The sequence below is a fragment of the Mastacembelus armatus genome, chromosome 18, assembly GCF_900324485.2.
Source record: "Mastacembelus armatus chromosome 18, fMasArm1.2, whole genome shotgun sequence".
Taxonomy (NCBI): domain Eukaryota; kingdom Metazoa; phylum Chordata; class Actinopteri; order Synbranchiformes; family Mastacembelidae; genus Mastacembelus; species Mastacembelus armatus.
In genome coordinates, this window is record NC_046650.1 from 3,479,388 (window position 1) to 3,501,076 (window position 21,689).

Sequence of the window (21,689 nt, forward strand, 5' to 3'; positions counted from 1 at the left end):
AATCCAACACACTTTTCTTGGCAATAAACAACACAAATATGGCCTTCAAAATGTGATTTTTTTTAATGTGGCAACTCTGTAATCATGGTACAAAGCAAAAAAAATAAAGCCAAGCAAAGGAGACAAGTGTGTATTTAGAAAAAGAAATGCTTCATTGGACGCTCTTACAAGTTTACCCTGAACATGTGCATACAAATAAAGGACTTCCTCAAGATGCTCATCCATCAGGCAAGTGTTTCATACAAGAATACAAATATTCTTACTCGTGAATACAATATATGCAATACAAAAGAACTTAGAAACATAATGGGTCACTTAGAAAATATTTCAGCATCAGAACACTAGCCTGAAATGAGTTTTGGCTTGCTAAAAGAGCTGGAAATCAAAGTTCAATAAAAAAAGGTACAAAGATTTTTGACAGTCTTGAGTTATAATGCACAGCCCAGCTAATGAGATCACTAAGTGCCACTTAATTTACCCATCCTGCAAAACAGTCCTTGTTTTCTGACAGGCTTATGTTACTTCAAGGTTGGTGACTTTGTTGACAATGTGGGAACGTCTGGGTACACACTCCAGATCAAATTTACTCTCATATATGGTTGGACACATCTTCCATCGGTTGTTTCGGTAGATTCCCAGGTATGTGTACACATCAGGCTTATAGGACAGAGGGCACTTGACCCCTGTGGCACGGATAATGCAATCCAGTCTTATAACCTCGCTCTCGTCAGTGAAGTTTTGGTTATAGGCACAAATGACCTGCTTGCCAACTCCCTTGGGATCATAAGGACTGACTTTAACTAAAGAGATCTTGCCATCAAGGGCTGCTCTGGCCACACACTCCCATGCATGGTCCAACTTGAAACCAGAGTCCAGGTGCATCAGCCACTTGCCTGAGAGAACCCCATGGTTCAGAGCCAGCTCCTTCACGGTCTGGAAGCTGACAGGCCGGCCACTGGCTAAAAGTTTCTCCCAGCTCTCCTGAAGGCCCATAACGTCCCCACTACTGGGGCAGTGGTTCGGACCCAGCACAGCGATCCACCCCACAGGGCTGACACCAATTTCCGTATCACCGAATCTGTACACTTGTGAGGGTCGGTTGCTCTCCAGCCAGCCGTCAAACTCGGATCTGGGAGTTCTTCTGGAGTCAAACACTATCCAGGGGTCCATGTCTGCAGCCATGGCCTCGGCGGCATGGGTCTCTGCAGCAAAGTGGCTCTCCACCTCGCCATCGACAGGGGTCTCTTCCTCCTCCATGGTGCTGTGAGTGTGAGGCTGCTGTGCTGTGGGGACGAAAACAGGGACGTGCATTAAAACGTGGTGTTCAAACCACAAGTGTTAGTTTATTTACAGTACCGCTGCTTTCAGAGCCAGGCTGAAGGGAGCAGATGGCTTGCTAACGTTACTGGATGTTTACTAATGCTGCCACATAGCTAGCTACATTAGCAACATTTGCTCAGCAGCTAACTACATCGTCCACGTCCGATTCTTCTACAAAATAAGTTGCTAATAATGTGTTTGGTGTGTAGGGAACGTATATCATACACCTAGTTAAACACACATATATTGTTTGGCTCTAACAGTTACACTTAAAGCTACTGTAGCTAGCTGACTAGCTAGCCATCTTACCAATCGTTGATGTCCCTGACTAGCGTTGATCTGGGTAAACATTAAGGGGATTTAAAGGCAGTTGCTGATTACAACTAACGTTAACGCTATACCGTGCACGATTAGCCTGGACAACACGAACTGACCCAGAATGATCACAAACCGCAGACTTGAAGGCTTATCCTACCTGCAGATGGAGAAGTTTGTGCTCCAGTGTTTTTCTTCCGCACAAGCGCAGCCTGGTGGTGTTGCCAGAACAGACGCAAATGTCCGACAGGTTAGCAAAGAGCTGCCTCGCTTTATTTGGAAAAATGCTGTCCTATGAAAACACAACAACGTCACCTAATACTTGTATTTATTTTAACATATGGCGTAAAGAAGGTATAATCGTTGCTATAATGTTGGCAAACCGGTTTTATCTGTCGCAAACATGAAACACGCATTAATGTGTTACTTTTTATTTTGTGTAGCTATCATATATAGCCCTACATTATAAGCTGAAAATAAGCTACAGTTATTTTAACTTTATCTTATTAGTGCAGAAGTTACAGCAAACTGACGGCGCTCTGACCCTGCGGAACCAACGGACCTGCCGGGGAACGGGGGACCGGACACTGCGACGTGCCAAAGAGTTAGCCGGATAGCTACCGCTATCTGGTGTGTGCGCGGCGGAGGTGATTTATGTGTGTTAAAGAGTAATACTACAGAGTTTATTGCTTTTTATTTTAAGTTAGCCATCCAGGTCATTTAATTATGCCCAGCAAAAAGAAGAAATACAACGCCAGGTTCCCTCCGGTAAGTTTAAACGTTGCCGAGCCGGTGTTAAGTCTCGGCTAATGTTAGCTGTACGCTGTACGCTTGGAAGCTAACTTCTTTAGCTAGTTTGAGTGGGAGTCGGCCTGTTCTGTTGTCTGGCGAGCTAACAAGCCAGCCAGTAAACTACAATTTACCACGAAAATGTTAAGTGTACTGCTGAGAATTAACGTTAAATTATAACGAGGTTGCTTACTTTGAATTAGCCAGCTTAGCTCGCATCTCAGCATTTGCTAAGGTGCGTTTAAGTTAGCTAATTAAGTTAGCTAACGACTCTTGCTAATCAGCGTTGTTTTTAGCACGACAAGCTAATCTGATGTTATTACTGCATAATGAGCAAACTGCAGCTGCAGGGTTGGAAAACACATATGCTGTGATGAAGCCGATCATTCAGAATAGGTTTGTACCGTAGCTCTTAGTTTTTCCATACACTGAAACTACTTTAAGTCTGTTGGTAATAAACTCTGCATTGCCAATGAGTTCTCTGTTCCTCTGATACGTTTCTCATTTCAGGCAAGGATTAAGAAGATTATGCAGACAGATGAAGAAATAGGCAAAGTGGCAGCAGCAGTACCTGTTATTATCTGTATCCTTCTTGCCAAGTATCTTAACTCTGCATACACTGAGCGTTTGCTCATCTGTATGAGGTTTTACCAATCATAATCATAAACGGTGTTAGATGTATTTAACTTAAAAACAACAATCCGACCTCGACCTCGACCTAACTCAATCAGCAGAGATTTATCCCACATTTGTATGATGCAGTTTTGTGTATGACGATACCAGGCGCCCCTATAGCTTATCTGGTTACGTTACATTGGCTGTGCCAGTAGTGACAGCACATAGATTTGAGCTCTTGTCTCATTTGGCTTCCTCAAATATTTTCTTCACACCACACCACTGCATCAGTTCATTCCTAATCTGACTGTTGGGCACACGTTGTGAACCAGCATTCAGGTGATATTATCAATAACTGACCAGAAGTGAAAAGGGATTTTTTTTTTTTTTATCTTTTCTATTTACTGTATATTTATTCATTACAATAATAATTTTCACATTTGAAAGTTTTCAGGCCGTGTGCAGTTACAACATAACCTAGACCAGATGTGAAGTAAAGCTTTTTTTATTGTAACAAATGACACAAACCTCCTGCATCTTACTTTCCTAAGCCACTATATCAGCGAGAGCCCTGGAACTTTTTTTGGAGTCGCTACTTACAAAAGCCTGTCAAGTTACACAGTCTAGGAATGCAAAGACGATGACAACATCACATCTGTAAGTTTCTGTTTGTGTCTTGATTTAGGAATTAGTCTGTATTGCAGTGTTGAAGCCTGACTTTTTTGGGTGTTTGAAACATCCCTCTGCTCAATTCACACTGAGGATGAGTCTATAAATGTAAAGGATATCACATCCATCTATCCATTATGGATACAGGGTTGCGGGGCGGCTGGAGCCCAACCCAACCAACCCTGGTTGAGAGGGAGGGTACATCCTGGACAGGAAATCATATTAATGTTGTAATGTGCTTTTAGATACATGTAGAAATCATTTAGGTTAAGATAAAGACATTTAAAGCCATCCTATTAGGCTATATGATATACTGTGGGAGGGCCGTCTATGCTGGTGATTCATTAATACTAGTTGTGCATGGATTTACCAAGTTCCTTGGATCTGAAATTATTTCTGTGTAAGATGCATCTGCCAAAGGAATGCGTGTGACTCAGACTGTGCATGTCGTTGGGCTGAAAATATAATCAGCATTTATCTTTTTATGTGTTGATTGAAAATTATGTGTATGTTCACAGAAAGCAGTGCATTGAGCTGGAGCAGCAGTTTGATTTCTTAAAAGACTTGGTGGCAACAGTGCCAGACATGCAGGGTGATGGGGAAGAGAACCACGCTGAGGGTGGAGGCGAGAAAGTCCCTCGCAGGTATCTCTCTTTCTCACTCACACCACACAGCTCAGCATGTTTGTATACCACAATTAGTAAGGAACTAAATGGGCAACAACTTTGTTGTAACAAGAGCCCATTTCACACTTATGTGTGGTGTCCATCCACCTAAGTTTGGCTCATTAATCTAGTTTACCACTCAATCACTTTCTTATAGTCTTTTCTGATAAGTAAATGTATCCACACTGTTATGTGGAAGAATCACGCAGATTTTTCACCACTCCAATTAGAACTTTTCCTCTCCCTGGAGCAGCTACTGCTGTGAACTGAAACTGACTTGAGCAATGCGGTTGTCATGTCTGCAGTGTTACCTTATTACTTGTTCCATTTTGTCTAGCTGATTATAACCACAAAAAAGAAAAACAGGGAGGCAATTGTTTTCAGCTTCACAGAGCAAGAACTAATTATTGGAGATTGTAGAGAAGAGAAAGGAGTATTGGCTGTCATACAAACACTGGCACTGTGACTAAATTGAAGCAAAGAGTGTGGGAGAGAATTACAGGTACACCCAAATTAAATAAATAAGAAATCTTTTCACTGAACGGCATGGCAGATTCGATTCAGATTCAATTTAAAACAGTTGTAATCTGCTAATATTTAGAAGTTTTGCCTCTGCTGTGTGGATACAGCTGTATCAGTGATACTGTTCTCTGCTTTGGGATTATCTGTTGTTGTATTTGGGCATAACTGTCTGGAGATTTGTACTGTAGAATGACTTCTCTTTTTAAATTTGTCTCCTGAATCATTAAATCATGGGTAGCTACAGTTTGGTTTTTGTTTTAAATATTTGAAATGTGTGTTTGTTCAGAAGAGGTTCTAATTTTGAGTGTACAGTTCTAAGTGCAGCTTTAGTTCATTAAAAATTCGGATATGAAGTGTTCATAATGAACACCAGATGTTCTTAAATGACAGATTGTGCAATGACTTGTTTCCTTGTGTGAGCAGTTTTCAGACCAGACAGAAAACAGCCCAGACATTTTGTCTGGTGTACACAAATTAAGGAATTTCTGTAGAATCTTGTATGGCTCAAATGTTTGTTCCCCTTTTTGAAAACTGAAACAGCAGCTATACTCTCATATGTCGTCACATACATATTTTTTATTATTTATTTATTTTTTTTGTTGTTCCCTTCAGCAGGGGTCGAAAGCCAGGATCTGGACGCAAAAATGGCGGTGCCGCCTCCAAAGGAAAGGACAAGAAGTTGTCTGGCACAGAGTCAGAACAAGAGGTGGGAGTTGATTTGCATGCAGAGCCCAGTGGCTACCTACAGTTTCAGTGATTTCTTGTGAGATGGCTCACTGTTGTGTTCCTTCATGATGGAAACAGGATGACTCTGAAGACAGTGAGACAGACGGGGACGAGGAGGACGGCTCTCAGTCAAGTACAAATCTGCAGGCTGCATCCAGGTTCCACAGGTATGGATCTTACATTTATTCTTACGAAATGCTCGTTATTATTGTTGCGCTTTTCCCACACAGGTGTTTTATATAATTAATTGATAGATTATAATGCTGCTGCTGGTGTTTGTGTTCTTTCTTTGTTTGGGTCGATCACATTTTAGATGAAGTTCGATTATCCTCACGTCACTCGGAACATGTTTCTCTTATTTTCAAAATGAATTTATGCACAAAGGTATTTCACAGGTTCCATGGGATGACACACACATACACACACACAGTTGTGTGGTTTGGATACATAGTGCATTTCATTTGAGTGGACATGACTAATGCCTGGTTTACCCCACAGCTCAAACGCACCACCACAGTACATGCACATGGGCAACATGGTCTCTGTGGGAAGCATGGCTCCAGCACAGCCCCAGGGCGGCATGGCGTTTGCCCCTCACCCCTCCATGATAAGCATCGCACCACCTCCCCCAGCCCCTGCGCCACCCAAAGATGAGGATGATGACGACGAAGACTACGACTCTTAGCTCCCTCTTCACACCCTGCTCCTCCTCTGCTCACCCACATACATACATACACACACACACACACACACAGACACAGACACACACACACACACACACACACACACACACACACAGACACAGACACACACTCTTTCAATGTTATTTTGGAATTTTTAAGTTGCTCTTGCGGCGGCCGCTCTAAAACATAGGAGGGAAAGACTCTTTATCACAGCCCGCTGACAGGAAACTCCTCTAACAGCCGGCTGTAAGAGACTCCACTGCAGGAGGCAGAAAAGTGGTTGTATATTATGTGTTTTAATTTTCATTTTTAAAAAAAGGTTTTATTTTATTGTAGCTAAGAAACCAACAAGGATGTTTTTTAACAAGTCAGTCCTTATATTTTGACTATTGAAAACGGCAGTCGTCACTGTTATTGCCGTGAGCCCCCTGCAGACAGGATAGGTGTGGTTTTTGTTGCCTTTTAGCTTTTTCTTTTGGCACTTTTCTTTCTTCCTCAGTCCTCTGTAGGAGACAATTATGAAGTGGACATATCAGTCGTCATCACTCAAACCCTCAGGTTGACTGAAAAAAATTCCCATAACTGGTAGTTAAAGCCTTATTAACAGCGCATATGACGCTGACGCAAAGGCAACTAGTTGAGTTCAGGGCAGGCGGTTGTGAAGTATCTGGAAGGTGATCAGCACTTGTTTAAGACAAGTCATTGTCCTAGGAGGTCACTGTCTTACCCACAGAGTTATATTACTGTTATCAACTGGATTTAGAATCAGTGCTGTTCAGATGTGAGCCCTACTTCCCTGCAGCCCAGTTGTCAGGCTGTAAAACAAACAAGGAAGCAGGTGCATTTTTACTGTAGGTTAGCTAACCACAGATTTTTTTGGATTTGTTTCTAATTTTAATTCATGTTTTTTATCAGGAGAATCATAAAGCTCCATGACCACAGCCCTGAAGTCCACCTTATCAGCAGGTTAATGATTTACATTGTGTTGTTGTTTTTGACAGAGTCAGGGGTTATCTACTTTAGCATTTAGATCTCCTATATTATTTTATACCACCATTGCATACCCCTGAATTGCCCATCAGAACTATACTGTGACTCTTGGACCATGACTTTGATTTTAAAGGTGTTTGTCTCTTGTTTTCTCTCTTTTGTGTTCTGGCCATCACTTCAGTTTTGAGTAACTTTTTTCTTTATCCTCCCTCCCCCTTTTAGATTGTTCTTGCTATATCCATTGAAAGCAGAGATGGGGCTCTCATTTATGTGTAAGTCTCAGTATGAAATGTTTCCGAATAGGCAGTTGACACTGTATTGTAAAGTTTTAACATTCTTTTTATTTTGTATGGGTGAAATAAAGTTCATATTTCAAATAAAAAGCAGCCCTTGTTTGGTTTTGTTTAGTTTCAGATACAAAACAGCCTCAAATGCTTTTCACATCAAGCAAAACTGCAATGCTTGTTGACTGGCTGCAGGAGTAGAGCCTGACTGGTATCTTTGAGCAAACTCTTCTGAAGTGCTTCCTCTTTCGTTTGTGAAGTTTACAGGCATTTTACTTCCTTTGTAGTTTTGACTCTTTGCTCTGCCTTCTTTCTATCTTTATTTTCTGTATGTTACCATATAGAATGCATTTTCATTGATGCATTGGCCGATGACTAACACAACCTGAAAAACGAGAGCTGCTATTTTATCCTGAACATGGCATCCTTTGTCTGGCATTTGAATCAGATAAGTACAAGACAGTACAGGTTTGTGGAAAAGTGTCCACAGAGAGGTGATTTTTGCCGTCAGAGACACACATGACTTTCAGAGTAGCTGGCACACTTGGCTGTGAATGTATGTTCAGCCTCTTTCCTTTTCCTCTGGTCTTCTTTATTTTTTTAAACAGGTTTGTTGTGTAAATGCAGCTGCTTCTTCTACCCCACCACCCCCACCCCACCCTAACCCACCAACCAACCGCAGAAGCCGGGGGCCACAAAAACAACTGCATCCTTCCTGCACAAGCGTTGACTCAGCGGACTGTGAGGAGGGTGGAGTTTGCTCTGTATGTATGTGTGTGTGTGTGTGTGTGTGTGTGTGTGTAGGGGAAGAGGGGGTTGTAGGTGGTTGACTTTAGGAGGTCACCGTCCAAACAAACAGCAGCCATGGGGCAGGGAAGGAGAGCCATCAAAGGGCTAACAGAAGGAAGCACACTGTTTCCACACAGCAGCCAGCAGGGCCAGAGGTGGCCTGTGTGATTCCCATCTCCTCTCATGAAGCCACGGGCTTTTAAGTGCTTCATGCTTTTGGAAACATAGGAAGATGTGGCAAAAAGGAATTCCCTGACCTTTTTTTTTTTTTTAAAGAAATAAAACCTTTCATTGCATTGCTACTTGAAAAGCATGTTTAAAACGCACCTTGTGTTTTAGCTGTTCTGTGGCCCTGAGCCGAAGGCACATTGGAAATCAACTCATTACTCTCAAACATACTTTTAGGCTACTATTAAATACTTTAAGTTGGCGTGTTATCTAATGAATACAACAAAGTAAGGCAAAGCAAACAGTATGTCAGTTCATGCACACGAATGGCACATATAAACTACTGAGTGGTTAAGATGCTGTCAGAGATCCACCAGGTAAAAACAGTACTCTCAAAAATAAAAGTCAGTGTTATCCAGAATGAATGTCTAAGTTCACACTGTTAAACAGCAGTGTATTAGAGTTTGAACTGTTTGGATAATTGTTTAATTTACCAAATGTATCCAGTTGTTTGCAAAACATGTATAGACAGCTATAAACTGTGTGAAATCTATTTGGGGAGTAAAAAGTACACGACATCTTTCTGGAGAAAAATATAAGTCTAAAATACGTAAATTAAATGGAGAACAACAAAAGTGTAAAACTTCCACCTCTGGCTATAACAGGGATTTCTGAATCACTGAATAACTGTTCTCGGGAAGGCTTTTACAAGCATCTAGGAGAATAACAACCAAAGGCTGTCTCATCAGACTTTGAATTGACCCTGTGTGCACCCTGTACAAGTGGAACTTATTAAATTACTAGGAAGGTCCAGGTGGATCATACGGTGACATTTAAACAACTTGTTGGTTGTGAAGCAAATCCCCTACAGGGATTACAAACAAGCCAGAGAAACTTAAAGTCAATGCAGAAGGTTTTAATAAAAAGAATACAGGATGGAAAAGCCCACTGACAGAAATGAATTGAAGTTATTTATTTATTTATGTTTACATCTCAGTAAAAAACTTAATTTTGTTCTCTCTTTTTCACATTTTATTGGCAATTATGCAATACTGTTAACAAGAGAACAAGCAGAAATTCATTTTGTGGTTTCTTGTAATCCCAAGTGTGATGGGCCAAATGTTTCACATGACATGTAAATAAAAATCCACTCCATGATCATGTCCAATAAGGAGATATTTGGCTTTTAGCTTGTTCCCCTAATGTTAAGATCAGTGTGACATACTTACAGGGGACACTGTGGTTCTTGTTTGCAATCATTTAATCAAGAGTTTTTACTTTACTTCCTATTCTTGCCTATGTGGAAGTGGGTGAAACACATTTTTATGGTTGAAGCAGTAGTTTTTAGATATTTGTTAAGGTAATCTGATGAACCACTTTACTGAACTCTATTTTTTTTAACAATAGAAAGATGACACTTAAACGTTGCATAAAAACACGAAATGAGCTACATTGGACTTCAAGAAGTGTACAACAGTAAATCGGAGTGTATCAGAACAGTAACAGCTCTCCCATCTCAGCACATCAAACTGCATAAAGAGCATTAAACCAGCCACATACTTTCAAAACTTTCAGATGTGTCACTTAAAGAAAAGCCTGAAATTCCTTTTTTGTTCAAAGTAACACCAGACAAAAGTAAAATTTTGAACAAATCTTTTCCCGGAGAAACCTAACAGCACTTTATTTTCTTTCTTTGACTATGGGTGGTTTTTGATGTTCTAGTCTCACTAAAGTGTAATATATCAGCTGATATGAAGACACTTACAGTCTAAATGGTAACAGAGCAGATGGTATGTATTTAAAATAGCAATATAAATACATTAAAACACAAAATAGCTTCAGACATAACTGAAAAATGTATTACGTTATAAAGGCACTTATGAAAAAGAAACTGTACATAAAATGTCTGAATTTACAGCAGAATAAAAATGTTTAAGAAGAAGTTTCACGATGTGAATAATTACTTTTTGATAAATGCGTTTACTGCCTGTTGTTTTTCACGGACTGATTTACCACCTGTTAAAACGTTAAGTGAGCCATAATAACAAACACGAATAATAATGGGAATTTCAAAATAAAGGACAAATTGAAACATGCCCTCGATTAAGAGAAAGTAATAAATTAGAGTGTTCCTGTAATAATAATTTAAAAAAAAACATGTTCAAATTCTGGTAATTTCAACACTGCAAAAGCCTGCTGCCCTTAACATTATATTGTATTAAGGCCAGCATGTTTTTCTCTGCATTATTATTTTTGTGGGTGTTTTTTGTGTACTCGCCCTTACAGGGTTTTGGCCCAGTAACAGTGTGAAGTTAGCAAGAAAACAGAACAACACAGGAAAATATTAAATCAAAATACAAATATGGGCTTCACACAGGTATACTGTCTGAGTACTAGGTTCAAGTGCCTTTATGTTGTTTCATCCATGTGCAGTGCACAGTTTATACAAAACTTTAAAATACACCATTAGTACTTTTACTTCCATCCATTCATCCATCTATGCATTATCTACCACCTATCCAGGCACATCCAGGGTTGTGGGGGGCTGGAGCCAATCCCAGGTGACACTGAGTGAGAGGCGGGGGACTGTTAAACACAGAAATGATTTCTGATATAAAGAACTCATTGTAGCACTGTCATGCACTACTTTCTTTTTGATGCTTAATTCATGTCTGTAATTTTTGTTTTAATTTGATAAGATTGTTACATTGTGCTTGAACTCACACTGTAGCTTTCTATCATTGTTATTGCTAAAATGACCAAAACCTAATTAAAGTAAATCTCTAATGGCTAACATAGTGAGCTTCCTCTTATCATTTATTCTGCACATAATATTATCTTGCCACTGAGGATATGAGCAGCTTAAATTTAAACAAATCATTTTTGTATGAACACTTCTCATGCAGACATTGATATATTGCTCACCTTAAATAAAAAAATAAATCAAACTTCAGCAAACTGCGCTTTAAACATCCACTCCTGAATGTCACTTAAATAACCATGCGATTTTTTCCAGCTTTTATTTTGACAGAGCACGACCGGATAAGTGATGGATGATTGCGTCGAGCTTGACCTGTCATCTGACTCTTTTCCTGTCGGGAGAAAAAAAGTTTTGAAACCCCACCCTCTCTACGGACTGTAAGCAAAGACGTAGAAGTGGTTCGAGGTCCTGACGAGAGAGCACTGACCGAGAAAGAGGAGTATGAGAAGTTATGATGGAGGTCTGGCGCTGTTTGGACACCGACAGTAACCACAAGACCACCGGGCTGGGCCAGGACGCGCGGTTAGCGCCGCTGAGGAGCTAACGGGATTAGTTTTTTCTGCGTGTTTCTGTCTGGAAAGTAAAGCCAAACAGGTTTGGACAGCTCTTCCTGTTGTAAAGTCGGTGCTCCGCGGTTTGTGTGTTGTGATAAAGCTCAGGTCATTGTGCGCCGCGGATAAAACCGTAAGTATGGATGCAGTCGCGCAGTGGGATGCGGGATTTCCTGCGGGAGCGCCGCAACGTTGTGGTCAGACGCGGTTACTGGAGATTTGGTGTTAATAATGCGAACTGGTCAGCCCTGGAACTTGTCGTAAAACACTGGTTGGCTGGACTGAATGCTCCTTTCCTGCTATTCTTCTCCCCCTCTCAGCGCTTCCTGCTTGTGGTGGCCACTGAACTTAATGGCTAAAAATACATAAAAACTCAAAATGGACAGCTACATGTTGTGACGACTTCAATTTCGAGTTGCAGCACTTTGAAGTATTGTACAACACGCTTTGGACCATCTGATTTTTGTCCTTCAGCTTTTAGTCTTCAAAATCAGAACTCAACAGGTGTATGTGGGAAGACGAGAGCTATTTTCTAATGAGGTGACTCAAGAGCCTCTTAAATACAGCCCAGTGAAATGAAATTGTGCTCACATCATGTGTTGGGAAACCACACATCACATCCCTTGAACAGTGAGAGATTCATTGGCGGCAGTGCTGCCTTTCTGAGCGTCCATATCCTTAGACGTAATCGAACAAAAGCAGTCTTTTCAAATGGAGAGCTTGTTTAGATGAATGAAAGACACTTGTCATTTAGCTTTCTTTGAGTCCTCTCCTGTAGCCCACTTGTTGGTCAAGCTTTTGAACACATTTTACTGGTCCCTGATGAACCAACAAGAAAGACAGGAAAGGGAGCGAGGCGCAATAAAGTACTCCTTTGTACTTTATTTTCAAATCCTTAGGGTGCAGAATCAAATCCAGTCAAAACATTTGCTTGAGGCTCCATGGAGCCGCTGAAGAACATATTCAGTCGTGGCCCACTGTCGAACTGGAAAAATTTAGAACAATCACAAAAAGGGAACTTCACCAACCCTGTGTGGACAGCCTTATTCGACTATGAGGCATCCTGTAAAGATGAGCTCACCTTGCGTAAAGGTGACCTGGTGGAAGTCCTCTCTCTGGACTCTGAGATATCAGGGGATGAGGGCTGGTGGGCAGGTAAGGTCAACAACAAGGTGGGCATCTTCCCATCCAACTATGGCTCCTTCAAGCCGAGTGGCTATGGGAAGCTTCCCGGCAGTGGCGTGGTTGGTGAGCTTGGCCCTGCTGTGGTGGGGGAGTTCGAACCCGAAGAGGTGGATTTCAGGGAGCTGAGTCTGGAGGAGGTCATTGGGGTTGGAGGCTTTGGAAAGGTGTATCGTGGTACATGGAGAGGTGAGCTGGTGGCAGTGAAGGCCGCCCGACAAGATCCGGACGAAGACATCAGCGTGACAGCGCAGAATGTTAGACAGGAGGCTCGTTTGTTTGCCATGCTCACCCACCCGAACATCATTGCCCTGCAAGGTGTATGTCTGCAAGAACCCAACCTGTGCCTCATCATGGAGTATGCTTCAGGGGGGCCGCTGAGTCGGGCGCTGGCAGGCCGTCGCATCCCGCCGCATGTCCTGGTCAACTGGGCCGTGCAGATAGCCAGAGGGATGTTGTACCTTCACAGTGAGGCCATTGTCCCCGTCATCCACCGGGATCTCAAGTCCAACAACAGTAAGTCCTACAAGCCTGCAGTGCAAGTTATTCATCAGTCAAACTCCAACATCTCATTAGTCTGGGCGACTCAATTATGTGTCTACTTTTGTTTTTATACCATAATTAGAACAGTCAGAGTCACTGTGTTAGAATAATGCATCAGTTTTATCTAGTGCTATGGTTCAGAGCCATGACAAAGCATTTAGGAATAAGCTTAGCGGTACAGCAACAAATCTTTATGGATTGTTGCCCAGTCATGTGACTCCTGGGTGTTAAAAGATAGGCCAAGACTGCACAGACTGAAAGGCCTGCATATATATGTTGTTGAGAGCACAAATTACATGTTTTGCCAGCAAAGGTCAGGGAGTAAAGAGGAAGCTTTCGGTCTTGGCAGCGTCACAACCCATACTTCGGACTTTGATGCCGTGTGAGGGCAGTGGGAAAGGTCTTTCATCAGTGTTTCAGGCCCTTGTAGCAGACACGTACACATTGAACCTTGTCATTAAAGCTGCACTGGAGAGAGATGTATTGCTGATAAAGCTTTCTGTCCCCCCTTCTGAACCAGAGTGAATGCCTTTCTCAGCTCTGCTGGTGCTCTTAGTTAACATAAACACTGAGCCACCTGAATTTTGCTGCCGCTTCCCCTATTATCATTCCTGCGATGCAGCATATAATGCCTGTCAGCTCTGTAGCTGTGTCTGTCCAACTTCCAATCTCCCTCTGCTTATCCCGTGTATTACTGTAGCTCCTGGTTGCTACAGTACAGCAACTGGCAGTGACTGATGCCACAAAACATTCAGAAATAGGTTCTGAGAACATGACCTTGGTTAGGAGCAATAGGTGGTTAACTCCCTTGATTCAAGGTTTGTTTAAAGACTAGGATTCCTATTCAGTACATCCTGAAATACCTCAAACCCAGACTCCTTTCAGCATTTCCATCTTTTCCCCTTTTGTTTGTCAGCCTCACTCATTGGCTGCTGACCGTTCCTCTTCCTGTTCCCATCAGCATCTGCTCCTACTCTTTCACCCCCACCCCCAGCTTATCTTCACCCTTGTCTCAGGTTGTTTCCCAGTTAGACCTGTCTGCTGGAGAAATGTTTCCTGTGGAGCCAAAGAAAGAGGTCTTATGTTAATATAGTGTTTGTATATGAGGCAGGCCAAAGTGAACACAATCCCTCTCTGTGTGTGCAGGGAGATGGTATCGCCCTCCTGCCTCTTGTTTTTTAATTCTTCTCTGAATCTTTGTCACTGGCTTGCCCCTGCATGTCTCTGTACAGCCATAACCCTGTTGTGCCACTGAGCAATATCCTGTTGTGGTTGTATGTGCGGTGGGTGGGTGGGGGTTTAGCCAGTTTGACAATAACGTTGTACACTGTAGGTGAAGTGCAGGCTTGATGCACAGGTGTAAGAGCATCTTAGCATAAGCATTTTAAAGGAAGAATGGAGTTAAAACAGATAATAGGGCAGTTAGGTTGATAGAACAAAATGTAGAGCATCAACCTCACATTGCTGTGTCAGTTCCTCAGCGTAATGGTGCTAGTTCTTCTTTCTGAAGCTGCCATTTTGCACCGTGTGCTCTGAAATGCGTCAGTGAAACCCTGTTTCCAACTGCAACCTCAATTTGAACGTAATTCAATGAGGCAACAAGATGTGTTCTTTACAAATATGTTTGAAATAAGTGTAAAAGAAGTAGAAGATCAGAAAATATATCAGCCTAACCAAAACACTAGGTAAAGATAGCCACGTTAAAAGAAGCATCCCTTGAGCCAGCTGTTAGAGTGATGGATTAAGGTGAGTAATGATTATCCTTGAAGGGCCTGTAAACAAGAGCCAAGAGTTGTGATTAGTAGTTAATGACCAGCGGAGAGCATTTGCCTGTTTGGAAGATGCTGATGAAACAGGATCGTTGAAGAAAGTGCATGGTGGGGCCATATGTGTAATTCCACTGAGAATAAACACAGAACAGAGAGTAGAGGAGCCTCTTTCTCTCACTATTGTGTCTGCATAGCTGAAGGATAAGATTCTGTGGATTTTTCACACCTTATGCACTTAGTCATTATCTTTTTTTAGCTGACTAGTCTTTACCACACTGTCAGTCATACAGTTTTGCAGAGTGGCCCCGGGACTAGTGTACAGCTCTAAGCCAGACGAGAGATACAAAAAGAGCCAGAGACTTTGAACCATGACCCACATTAGCCTTCTAGCTGATGTCTGTTATCTAGAAACATGGACATATCTTGCTTTGGACTTTGACTTGCTTAATGACCTACTGAACAAACATCCATCTGGGAAGAGTGCACAGCTACTGTCAGTCTGTATGCTAGTTCCAATTCAATATCAGCGCTAACAAAACATTGTCTTTGTTTGGCTTGTGAGCTACAGTTACAAGTACAAGCTCAGCTGTCAATCAAACACATGCACTGGCCCACCCACCCAGAGGCTTGGAGACTAAAAGTATATCTGTGACAGTGTTTTTTTCCTTCCTGACACAGTATTGAATTTTTATCACATTATACGATTATTGTGGTTAGCATGTGAGCAAACGGTTAACTAAAGGACAATATTAGCTGTCGTTTGGGCGGGGCTCGGGCTACCCGATGACCTTAAGTCAAATATTCACTTTCCTTACTGTTCCGTCTCCACTAACTCATGGGTAAAATATGTCTTTTTAAAAAGACATAGAAACCGAGTGCTTCAAGGTGTTCATCAGGTGCATGCTAACCATTTAATGCTAGTCAGGCAAAACAGAAAACAGACAAGTTGTGGGTCTTTAAACCAAAACAATGAGCTGATAGGTCGTAAAATGCTTTGTAGCTGCATGTTGCTTAAATATTTTCCTCACTACAAGTGATCCCTTTCACATTCCAAAAACCATTGTTTATAAAAAAGTTTTGATTAGGGCTGCTTTATGTGTTTCTATAAATATTCAGCACAACATATTAACCTGCTACAGCTCTAGCAGGTGTAGTAAAAGCTTGCCATCAGTAACAGCCTAAAGCTAATGGAGTCCAGCTCTTGTTACACTGTCAGTTATCTGTATAAATCTTCCAAAGACCCAAAAAACAGCTATAGGCATTATAGGCATCACCACATACCACAAAACTCTGCAGAGGCTTTAGTTAGAAGTGGTGGGGAAAGTGCCAAGCTAAACAGTTGTTGGGCTGGAAGGTTTTTTAATTTTTTTTTTTTTTTTTTTTTATATCTTGGATCAACATGTCATTTTTTTATATTTTTCCATTGAGCGGACAAACATCTGATACATCCCTCAACCAGCATGTTTTCATTCAGGGCCCTCAGTGCCCCACACTGCAGCGCATTCAAAACATCCCGTGTGTGTCTGCGTGTATGGGCGGCTGGGTGTGTGATGTCTGCATGTGTATGGTGAACTGCACTCCGTTGCACCATGATTCCCCTGTTTAGCAGGAGGAATTAAGAGGGCAGTTTAGACATGTTAGCCATGTTGTTGAATATGCTGAGTTATTTGGAATAGGATGATTTTAATCCTGATAAAGTCTGAACATGCACCTGTATTGTCTTATAGTAGTTATGTGTTTACTGCCTGTAGTTTAGGTGATAAGTGAGCCAAAAACAGCTTTAGGCTGACTATTATGGAGGAGGGTCTTGATACGAATCTTATCTACAGATGGAAACTTAATGGGGAAGAATGTTAGTAAGGCTTAACTTTTGCTGTCGGTTTGCCAGTCAGATCACTTATTGACAGCTGCATGTTCGTCACTTCAGTGGTACAGTCACAGAATTGTGCCTATGGGAAACAATATGAAGATATTTATTTTTCTGTTGAGTTACACTGTCGAAGCAGATCTAATTTGTTATAACATTTTATAACATGATAACTTTATTTAATTGAAGAATTATGTTCCATAGGAGAAATCAGCAGGAGTCTAATCTAAATAAAGTTTTAATTTCAGCTGTCAAAAGGCATAGAAATTAAAACGATAGGCAAATCATCAAAGCTTTTTGAAACCAGATTGTAGAATTCTACGTCCAAAGACTTCAGACTTTAAGACATTATTTGTCCCCACAGGGAAATTAGCTTTGCTGTCATCACAGTGTCACAGTACAATACAGACGGCAAAAGCAATACATGTACAAACATTCACACTGGCTGAGAATCCTGTTTTTAAATATTTTTGATTCAGGAGCGTAATAGCTTGCAGAGCAAATTTTAATCTGTGTAAGTCAATATCTGAACTTATGCAGATAGTATTGTCACCCAATGGCAATAACATAAATGAACAGAAAAGGGGTGTCTTTTGTCTTTCACAGTGATGTGTGCCTTTCAAAAAAGGTTTGTTATTCTTCCACTCTCTCTCTCTCTGTAGATGATTTCCATTGTTGTTAATCAAATCCCTAACCATTTGCTTGCTATTGCTACAACGTTTCGAATGTTTTTTTCTTAAGGAAAAAGGATTGGATTCACTGTCTTATTTTTAGCGTTGACTCAAACACAGGTAGCCAATATAGATTTTCAGACTAAATGCACATGTTCTGCATGTGTCTTCTTGCACATAGAAGACACATGCAGTCCATATGCAAGGATTCGCTGCTTTTCTTTGTCATTCATGATGGTAAAGTGAATATTCTTATATTTTTATCTTGACGTTCGGGACATAACAATAGGCACATTCCCTAATTGTTGATAAACAACTAATCTATAAAATTTTCAATAAAACTAAATTAAAATTTGCTGTAGTCCTAGTTTTTATATAGGACTGTGATAATATGACGATACTGGCTGAAAACAGAGATTTCGATGAAATATCGCCAAGTTCCTTCTCTAATACTTCTGTCTTCTCCACCATTTCATCACGTGTAACTCAGCTGAGTTACACATGATGAAAGGAATATTTTTGCAACACACGTTTGTACAGTTTCAGTGTAGAAGCTGGTTTCATGATTGTTATTTCTTCTGTATCACTTAAACACTTAGATGAACAGACTATAATGTCAAACACATTTTATTTTAAAGTTTGCAAAGTGTCAATAGCAGATTTTTAAGTAAAAACTTTGCCTTGAGAACAAGCAGCCGCCATGTCTGAAGTTAAATACACAGCTAATACAAGAGCAGTACTTTCATAACGGTAAATGCAAGTGAAGAGATGATTCTGCTACGCTGTTTGATTGACACAAGTGATTACAAGGAAATGCACGGAAACAGTTATGAGCTTTTCAGCAGCAAAGAAGAAAACCTAAATGTAAAGAAAAAGGAAGAACATGTGCATTGTCACTGCAGTACAGTGTGAAAATATATCAGTTTCATGTCAGAGTCATGAGATCTTTCAGCAACATTCACACCTTTATGAAAAACAATTACTCACCTAGCTCACCACTTTCTGATACGCCATCAATTTATGGAGAGCTAATTTATGCATCTAGGCTACATATTTTTATTCAGCAGGAGGCATAACCTCAAAAGTTAAGTGTAGCAGAAAGTGCATGGTCATGAAGTAAGCCATCCATAAACATGGCTGCATCTTCAATTTCAGTTTGCTGACTGGCATATCCAGGGGGGGTAGAACTCAGCTGCGTTGCTGCTGGCTCAGTGTGTCAATCGGTGATAAGCGAGAGCGGAGTTTTCTAGCCTTAGCATGCAGCTTATCCAGCTGAATGACTGCACCATTCACTAATGTCTTTATTCTGTTTTTTTTTTTTTTTTTTTTTTTTAAAGATGGGCAGGCAGGATTTGCAGATTAGATTTAGATTAGAAGAGCAGTTTAGATCTGATTTAAGGGATTCAGACAAATAGATAGAATTCTGGTCTATTACCGATAACGGTATTTTTAGATCAAAGTGCAAAGCTGGTTGACATTACCTTAAAATTTGACCATTTTCAAATCTTTAACATGAGGATGGAGGTAGAGCTGTTTTTAAAAAAAAAAAAAAAAAAAATTGCAGTGTCTTTCTGAGAAGATTGGTATCAGTCTGTCTGTTTGTTCATCTGCTTTGAGGAATGTAGAACTGTAATCTAGAAAGTAAAAAATAGTAGTATATAGTTCTGCTAAGCTTGGTTAACCATGTCCTGACTCTTCTAGCTCACTTTATCAGTTACACTTAAACTTAAAGGTCATTTCTTTAAGCATTTACAGTTCAGCCTCTCACAGCATCTACATTTTAATTTTAAACTTAGTTTCAACTTTTAGCCCAGTCATCTTCTTTTATTGAATAGATGTATTCTGACTTGAACTTTTTTCAGTAGAAATTCTTTCTTTCCTTCAGAAAGTATAGCCTTTTCTGGCTGAGCCAGTTATTATGCTCTTATTGTTTTTAATTATGATTTTTCTTCTTTCCTGGACAGAAAAGTCAAACATACCCAGGGTGATATTAATATAAGAAATAACCAATTTGAGATCTCCAGACATGAGCCAGTCTAATAAAAGTATTTACATATGCAGGCATCACACAAAGATGACTTTGGCCTAGTGCTGTGTATCTGCACCTTATAGGCTGTGCATTCATATACAGTATTTACTGCTGTACTGTATGTACTCTAGGTGCAAAATGAGATTTGCCCACCCACACTTATTCATGAAAGCTGCAAGATGAGTGAGGGGGAAGAACAATAGACGGGAGGAAGGTTTAAAAAAAAAAAAAAAAGAACAGAAAAGCAGACACTGGAAGCAGAGAGGTTTCCATGCAGAATATAATCTGTTTTTTTCCCTTGTTCAGTCTGAAACCTCAGTCTCAGTACAGCCACTTTCTCACCGCACAGATCACAAGACAGCCCCCATGCAAATTAGCAAAAACCTACATGTCTGTTTGCGGAGGAGAAAATGATCATGAGGATCAAGACGCATTTGTTTTGTAGAGTCTAGGAAAGAAAAGTAAGGAATGTTTTTCGTCAGTGTTGTACAGATTGTTGACAACATTACAGCAGTTCTTACCATCCCTGTCATGTTGAATATATCGTCAGGAAAAAAGAGCTGTTGTAATCCTGTAACAGATTAGATGGATAGTAACGTCATCCAGCTGTTACAGGTGTGGGAGCTGTTCCACAGGACAAAAGTCTACATTCGCTTAGTACCAGAGGAGATAATACAGTAGTCCCTTTAGAAATAATTCACTATTGTTAGCATGTATGCATTCTGTTTTTTGATTTGTCCTGGTTTGCTTCATCGAAAATATTCTGAAATATTTAATTTAATATATGCACACCACAAATATCAGACTGTTTCAGTAATAGAAATTCATGCCCCTGTGGAATTATTGCCACTGTTGTCCCGGGTGTTTATGTACTCCATCAACCTTTTATTAAGACAGAGACAGGCATTCATTGTCTGACATTTACATGCGGCCTCTTTGGAAAAATTTCAGAGGCCTTCACTTTTTGCATCCTTTACTCTCAGTATCCCAGTAAAAACAGTTTTGAGCGCTGCATTCTTTCTTTTATGAAAAATATTCAGACTTTTTGCTGTGACATTCTTTCATGTGTCTAGAAGTTGATATCCAAAGCTTTAAGTGTTCCCAGGAACATGGTGGGCTTGATAGCTGTGAAATGGAGGGAGTGTAGAACCATCAGGACTCTTCCCAGGCCTCCACATATCTTCTGCATAGGTGGAGAACCAGTCTGTAAGAACTCAGCAGCTCTGCATTGATCAGGGCTTTAAGGTGGAGCAGCTGGATGGAAGGCAAACAGCAGTTAAAAGGTTCTGTGGACATGAGGGAAAAGGTTCTCTGGTCTGGTGAAACAAAACTGAACCCTTTGGGAAGCACTGGAGAACACTGCTCATCACCTGCCTTAACAACAGGCTGCATGTTGAGGCATGGGGTTATTGAGTGTAGATTGATGCACAATGTTCTTCCATTTTTAAATTTACAACAAAATAAATTATGCAAATCGGATAGGGTTTGGATACTTTCTGAGGCCACAAACAACCATTTTTTGTTTTTTTTTACAGAAGCAGACAAAGTATAAAAACAATGACTCTTGAAACAGAAATTTCCTTTTAGTCATATCAATGTTTCACTATATTCAGAAGTCATAAAATAATACATAATGGATCCCAGAAATGAGAGCCAATCTCTTTTATATATGCAGAGTAATATTTTTAATGAGTAATTTTATGTCACTTTGTGTTTGATCTGTTATATTTACTGCCTCAGAACATCAGCCTGGCCTCCCACCTCTGCCTAGACTTCATGCT

At 40.6% G+C, this 21,689-nt stretch overlaps 3 protein-coding genes across 6 annotated transcripts in view; 2 read left to right on the forward strand and 1 right to left on the reverse strand.

Moving 5' to 3' along the window:
- Window positions 1–39: 39 nt before the first annotated feature.
- c18h11orf68 (chromosome 18 C11orf68 homolog) lies at window positions 40–1,999 on the reverse strand. Of its 3 annotated transcripts, none has more exons than XM_026319161.1 (2): window positions 1,755–1,999; window positions 40–1,283 (listed from the first exon to the last, which is right to left on the reverse strand). In XM_026319161.1, the coding sequence occupies exon 2, from the start codon at window positions 1,255–1,257 to the stop codon at window positions 514–516; it is 744 nt and encodes a 247-aa protein (XP_026174946.1). In that variant the 5' UTR covers window positions 1,258–1,283; window positions 1,755–1,999; the 3' UTR covers window positions 40–513. The 3 variants fall into 3 exon arrangements, with proteins under 3 accessions (XP_026174946.1, XP_026174937.1, XP_026174955.1); XM_026319152.1 differs by having other exon boundaries at window positions 1,796–1,997; XM_026319170.1 differs by lacking the exon at window positions 1,755–1,999 and adding an exon at window positions 1,630–1,701.
- Window positions 2,000–2,201: 202 nt separating this feature from the next.
- Window positions 2,202–7,677, forward strand: drap1 (DR1-associated protein 1 (negative cofactor 2 alpha)). Of its 2 annotated transcripts, none has more exons than XM_026319192.2 (7): window positions 2,202–2,403; window positions 2,935–3,007; window positions 3,603–3,696; window positions 4,227–4,352; window positions 5,511–5,601; window positions 5,700–5,788; window positions 6,120–7,677. In XM_026319192.2, exons 1-7 carry the CDS (start codon window positions 2,362–2,364, stop codon window positions 6,304–6,306), a joined length of 702 nt encoding a protein of 233 aa, XP_026174977.1. In that variant the 5' UTR covers window positions 2,202–2,361; the 3' UTR covers window positions 6,307–7,677. The 2 variants fall into 2 exon arrangements, with proteins under 2 accessions (XP_026174977.1, XP_026174969.1); XM_026319184.2 differs by having other exon boundaries at window positions 2,204–2,403; window positions 5,508–5,601.
- A 3,996-nt stretch (window positions 7,678–11,673) lies between these two features.
- LOC113124461 (mitogen-activated protein kinase kinase kinase 11) overlaps window positions 11,674–21,689 on the forward strand; it is a 39,171-nt gene continuing 29,155 nt past the window's right edge. Inside the window, exon 1 of the mRNA XM_026297354.1 lies at window positions 11,674–13,545. Within this exon, the coding sequence (XP_026153139.1) occupies window positions 12,789–13,545 (757 nt within the window). The 5' untranslated portion in view covers window positions 11,674–12,788. The remainder of the gene's footprint in view (window positions 13,546–21,689) is intronic.